This window comes from Tuber melanosporum (genome assembly GCF_000151645.1).
Source record: "Tuber melanosporum whole genome shotgun sequence assembly, scaffold_10, strain Mel28".
NCBI lineage: Eukaryota > Fungi > Ascomycota > Pezizomycetes > Pezizales > Tuberaceae > Tuber > Tuber melanosporum.
The window spans coordinates 126,880-133,276 of record NW_003299150.1 but is presented as its reverse complement, the minus strand read 5'-3'; the positions used below and the strand labels follow the sequence as shown (position 1 = coordinate 133,276).

The window sequence follows — 6,397 nt, the reverse complement described above, 5'->3', positions numbered from 1 at the left end:
TTCGGAAAAATTCTTCTATTCGAACGTACTACATACCTCGCCCCATCCAGCAGAGCACGGATAACCACAGCACAGCACTCGCACCCATAATCACACGTAATCACTCACTCAACCCACCACGACTCCCACTCCCAACAATCCTCTCAGCCCTCTCATAAACCCCATCACTATCATACTCCTTCTTAGGCCCCTTAACCTCATACCCAATCTCGAACCCCCTCAACCCTCCATCCCCCGCCCCACCCCCACTATCCCCACCACCGTTAAACCGAAACCGATACCTCGGCCAGTACCAATCCGCACGACAAAGGTGCTTCCCACCCCCAACCCAACCGCCCTTCCCATCGTTTGCACGTCCGGAGATCTCGACGTGGTGGAAGAAGTAGTCTACGCGCGAGCTGTCCTCCGGCTTGGCGAACCAAACGGTGATCGCGTTGTGCGCTGGGTGGTGGCGGTATATGTAGGACCTGCGTGTCTGAATTGCTAGAGGCGTGGGCATGGCCGGAGTGGGGATTGTGGTGAAAGTTCCGGTTTCGGTGTAGAGATATTCTTGCACCTCGCCGGACTGAACGGGTGGTGGGGGAATCGAGGGGGTTATGGTAGTGTTTGCGCAGGCTGGGGGTTCCTCTCGCTCGTTTGCTTTACACATGGTGTCGCCGTTACCTACAGGCGGAGGAGGAGTACATGAGAAGGAAGGGGGCCTTGGTAAGAACTCTGCAACGCCTTCGAATGTCCCCGAGGAGAATCCTGGATGCCTGGATACAATCTTCCTGCGAAGGTTCCATTTCCCGTGAAGAGCTTTGAATATGGCTCTGCTCAGGGTCCCACCCTTCGCTTCGTCTTCCCCCTTACGCTCAGCAAGTAATTCCGCCAACTCCCGAAGCGTCTTTTCCGCCTCCTCATGGCCGGGAGAGAAGTGTGCGGGAATCATGGCGTTAGGGTATGCTTCACTCGTCTCCGGCAGGATTGGCAGCCCGATTGTCCGGCGGAGTTCGTCTACAGATGCCGGGTAATCCCCCACGCTCCACTGAATACGCGCCTCGGGTGCGCGCGCCACGATCCGCGATGTGCGGGTTGCACGGGACTCTGAGATACCGAGTTCCATCTCTTTAGTGGAAGGCCAAGGGAGCTTGCCGGAGAGTAACCCAGCCATCCAGCGGCCCTGGAGCTCCATGGTGCCAAAGAACGCGCCTTTGTACATCCCCACGAAACCACCGGTGTTGCGAAAGGATGGGTGAAGGGATTGCCTGTATAGGAGCAATGGTAGGAAGTTTAAGTCCTCAGTGATGTCGGGGTCCTTGGAGGTGAGGTCGCAGAAGAGGTCTTCCGGGAGGAAGGATTGGAGCGAGGCACTCGGGTAGAAACCAGTTCCTAGCACGATTGTATCGACGCCCGTAATTTTACCGGTTGTAGTGTGCAGTGTGCTACCGTCTGCGCTCTCGAGGCGACCGATTACGGGCTTTATTGACCCACTGCGGACGAATTCCAAATATGAGTCTGATATCGTGACCCATGGTGTGTGGCGCATGAGGTCGTCTGTTATGTGCAGGTTCGGGTGAATATCCTCCTGTCTCCCACCAACCCGAGAAGATATGAACGTATTCATGAGAATGTTCTTCTCCTCCTGCGTCTGATCCACTGGCATTGGGCTCTTCCTTGGGAGGTTAACGTCGTACAGGATTAGGTCGTCGGGAACAAAATGGGGCGCTGAAGGGTCCTCCTTATGCGCGATCGGCAGAAACCTCGGGATTATCCAGAAGGACCGCGAGAAGAGATGCACGAGCTCGACCCCCGCACGCTCCTCCTCCGGCAAAGATGATATCCGCAAGGCGAGATCCGCCGCAACTTCAGCACCGCTCATGGACCCACCTACCACCACAATTTTCCTCTTACCAGAAAGCTCCCGGTGTGGCCATGAATACTCCACGGAATGCAAAACCGAGCCTGTGAAACCCTCCATCGGTATTGGAGGCACATAAGGCATAGAAAAGAAGCCCGAGCAGACCACCAAGAAATCGAACTCTTCCTTCCCTTCCTCCCCTCCATCGTCTCCTACCTCCTTCCAACCAACACTCCACCCACCCCCCTCCACCCTCCCAATCTCAACAACGGCACACCCCAACCTCAAACACTCATCAGGGATATACCTCCTCCGAAATTCCTCTAAGTACTCTCCAACCTCCTTGGCCGTCGGCAACATGGAAATGCCTGGCTTATATGCCAACTCCGGAAACACACAACTATACCTCGACAAGTTCGTCCGCATACCCGGATTCAGCGTCACACTTCCAGCGGCTCGAGACCAGAGCCCACCAACGGCCGTACGGCGCTCGAATATAACCGGGTGAATCTCATTCGCTAAGAGGGATTTCGCCGTTGTGAGACCGGAAGGACCGGCGCCGATTACGGCGGCGGTTTTGCGCTTCATTGTTGTGATTAAGTGGTGGTAGATGGGGGCCAGTTGGAGACCTGGCTAGTGGCGGTGGTGATGACGGTGGTCGATGGAAGAGATAAAGAGAGGGGGTTGATTGGAGTGTGAGGGAGAATTGAACTATTATTAGATAATCTAATACCGGTAACTCGGCTTCTGCATTAACATTTTTCCGGGCGGTTAGCAGGGAGAGAGTTGGTAGTTGCTTGCTTACGTTATCTGAGTGGGGTCCGGAGGATGCTCTTGTTGGTTACAAGTGTTCAAAATATGATACGGTATGTAAGATCTTAATAACTATCTTAAAATACGGGCACAATATGAAGAGTATATCGTGAACACCCTTAAGCGCGAGGAGGAAATAGTAGTGTAGCAGCGAAGGTAGATTGGTAGATGTTCTTAGCCTTAATCCTCTTGAGCGAGATGGGCGCTAACCTCCTTTTTATACAAGTGCATACAGTCTTTTCGGGCTTTGCGAGATTCTCGAGTTGGGACAGTGGCTACTGAAAAGTGAGAGTGTGTCATCCTAAGAGCATACTTAACCTATCATATAACAGAATTAATGACTCTATGATAAGTGATAGTGTAGGATCCAAGTACCATAGTATGACAGTAGATATAAAAGTTCCAATTCTGGCAAATTGGATAGAGGTATGATACTTCAACAAAAAAAGAGTTATTTCTACCACATTTACAATAAAACATCCTGTGATATAGTATTGGAATTTCCTTCAAAACCTTTAATGCTTTCAGAAATCTTTTATCTTAATAAAAAAGAAAAAAGCATGTGGAAATTATATAAATTGAGCAAGAACTATATAATAAATATATCTTAAACTAGAAGAGAATCAAAGAGACTTATAGTACTGTATATTCAAACTAATAACATGTAATGAAAGGTCTAGGAAGTAGGCAAAAAAAAAAAAAAAAATGAGCCAACAGCATGTGAGGAATATATTTATATTTCAGATAAATATAGTCTGATGAGTTTAAAGCTGTAGTTAGCATAATATGGTATAGTAAACAACAGAATACTTAGTTGACTATAGTTACAAGAACTAAAAAAAAACTGTTAAAAAATATTAAGTTTACTATTTTATTAAATATTATAATCAGCTAGTCATTATAGTACACTTATTAAATTATTATATCTTTTAAGCAAAGAATTCTCTCAAATTCCTATATATTTTATGGGAATTTCCTGTACCGATTCTCAGGATCAAACATTTCTACTCTTATATTTTTCCTACTTATATTATAGTTTAATAAAGTCATAGTCATACTTATATTTTCTCTATTATATTTTTCAGTTATATTGTAACAAGTACGAGTACTCAGTTAAGGATTTTGTTTTATGTTTTGTTTTAAGTATCGCTCTAATACTTGGTTTGTTTTAAGTATCAGTTAATATTTGATTTTATTTTATGTTTTGTTTTAATATATCATTTGATACTTAAGTTGTTTTTACCAACGAGTATCATTCGATACCTTAGATTAATTTCATCTATACTAGAATTGATATCACGAACGTGGCTTAGCATAGAGAAGGTTTTCACATGACTCATAATTATGAGTCATAGGTATGTTATGGTCACGAATGTGGCTTGGCATGGAAAAGGTTTTCACATGACTCAAGATTATGAGTTATAAGTATGTTATTACTTTATGCATGTGACTCATTTAGGTCATATGACTTGTTATATTATGATTTATTACGTTTCGCATATGACTTGATTATGAACTATGAGATATGCACCTGGTGAGTATGCCTTGCAAGTATGCCTTGTAGGTATATCTTGCGTATATGACTTATGTTTCACACATGGCCTCATTACGAGTTCATAGATTTTACACATGTGACCACTTGGGGTCATCTGACTTGTTTATTATATTATGATTAGTTTATGAGTTTTTGCATATGACCTTGCTATAAGGTCATGGGTTTTGAGCATGTAACCACTTTGGTCATATGACCAATTTGTTATGATTTAGTTTCATGCATGTGACCACTTTGGGTCATATGACTTGGGACGGGAAGAATACTATATAAGGAGGCCGGTATGGCTGAGGAGAATAGGTTCTTCATACTTTGTTCTAAGTACTTTTCCTACTTATTACTTTAACAAATATAAAATACCTTTATGCTCTTTATCATTATCACCATCTTTATTGCTACTACGATAAGAATATACTTCAAGAAGGAGAGTTAGAGAAAGTTTACAATAGGTGTTCTCAATAGAAGACAAAGGTCTTATATTATCAGTAATGTAGGCAGAGACCTAGTACTATTGTAAGGTAAGAAGAAGAATGAAGTAGAGAAGTATCATTCCCCATTTCCAAGAACTAACTATCTAAAGGGGGATTGTTACAATTGAACATATTTGTATATTTAAAGACAGTATAATTCCACAATGGAAAATGGAGACTTCAACAGACTGTATTTTAATATACTTGATTGAACAGTTACTTCTTCAGTTTTCCCAGTATCAACCATCATACCTCACCCAGAAACGTGATTAGTATCTAATGAACATGTTACAATTTCAAAATCAAAATCCTCTATAATGAGTTGATGAATAAAAATCAAATTTTAACAAGAGATATAAAATAATACTGATATTTAGATAAAGGAATCCATTTCTCATTTTTTAACTTATCTAGTTTCTATTTAGCAGATACCATTGGATATCACTAAGAAATTTTCAAATGTTTGAAATATATTCTTTATGCATCAGATGCATAGGATGTACCAAATACAAACTGCCCTTCAAGATACAAGAGGGCTTTTTTTTGCTGATATAGACAGAAGTCTACAAAACAGAGATACTATTATTCAGGTACCTTAATTGGACATGTCATATCCTATTAGAAGGCATATGTACTGACTTTACAGGAATTTACTCATTCTAAGTAAGATTTATGAGACTTGTAAGAGACTTTTTTATTTAATAATTATAATATTATACTGATATAACTTGAAATTCCTACCTAAATCTTATTATAGAATAAGGTCTATCAAAATGCAAGTATTATTCAATTAAATTTTGTAAACAATAAAGTATAATTTAACCTTATATAATGATCCTACTCCTCTTATATTAGTTCTTCAACAGGTAATGACATTACCTTCTCCTTTTCAGGTATCTCAGTAGCTCAGAGACCTCTTATTTATGTTACTTTATCTGATAATATTTATTACTATATCCTCTTAATCTCACTTTCAATGATTTAAGTGAAAACTCTTTCTTATAGTATCACCGGAGATGTTTGTGTGGAAATAAACATACAGATTTAACTTGTAGTATAGGAAAGAACTTAAGCAGTTGCATGAGAAGTCTTCACAGAAGGTCTTTTTTATTTTTCTAAATTCTTATTTTTTATTTAACATGTATTTATTATTAAGATATAAGAACTTGCATACAGTACTAGATATAGCATAAACTGTTAGAAGTACTGGGATCCAATACCTAGAAACCACCCTAAGTAGGGTAACCCTACTCAGAATCAGAATCTCTGATCTCCAACACTGCCCTCCGGCCCCTTTACGGAGCCTGCACATTGTCATACATATCTATCTTAGTTGTATCCTGTGACTCTAATGCTACTAAATTGGAGGTACTAAAGTAATATGGTATATGTTACTACTGTCCTTCTAAATGGATCCTATTCACAAGATATATGAGAGGGGACATTCGGTAAGGGCTGGGAAGTTGAGCAGAGTAAATCCGTCTACTACTAATAGAGTTACTAAGCTTCAAAGATAAAACATCTATAGTATAGGCCATAGGTAACAGAAAATTTTCGCACAAAAACATGATATTGGATATTAGAGGATCTTCGTGAAGAACCAACACATTCACATCTACCCTACAATAATTAGAAAAGTCTTGAACCCCTGAGGGATACTACCAAAGAAGTCAAAAGACTTTTCGGAGTGTTACCACTAAGTTAAGGAATATATGAGAGTTG

The 6,397-nt window shown here is 41.2% G+C and overlaps 1 protein-coding gene; it reads right to left on the bottom strand.

Annotated features, from left to right (window-relative positions):
- GSTUM_00004112001 (uncharacterized protein) lies at positions 1-2,428 on the bottom strand (the record flags this gene model as incomplete). XM_002842455.2 has 1 exon in its annotated part: positions 1-2,428. The coding sequence occupies one exon, from the start codon at positions 2,426-2,428 to the stop codon at positions 101-103; it is 2,328 nt and encodes a 775-aa protein (XP_002842501.1). The 3' UTR covers positions 1-100.
- Positions 2,429-6,397: the final 3,969 nt, after the last annotated feature.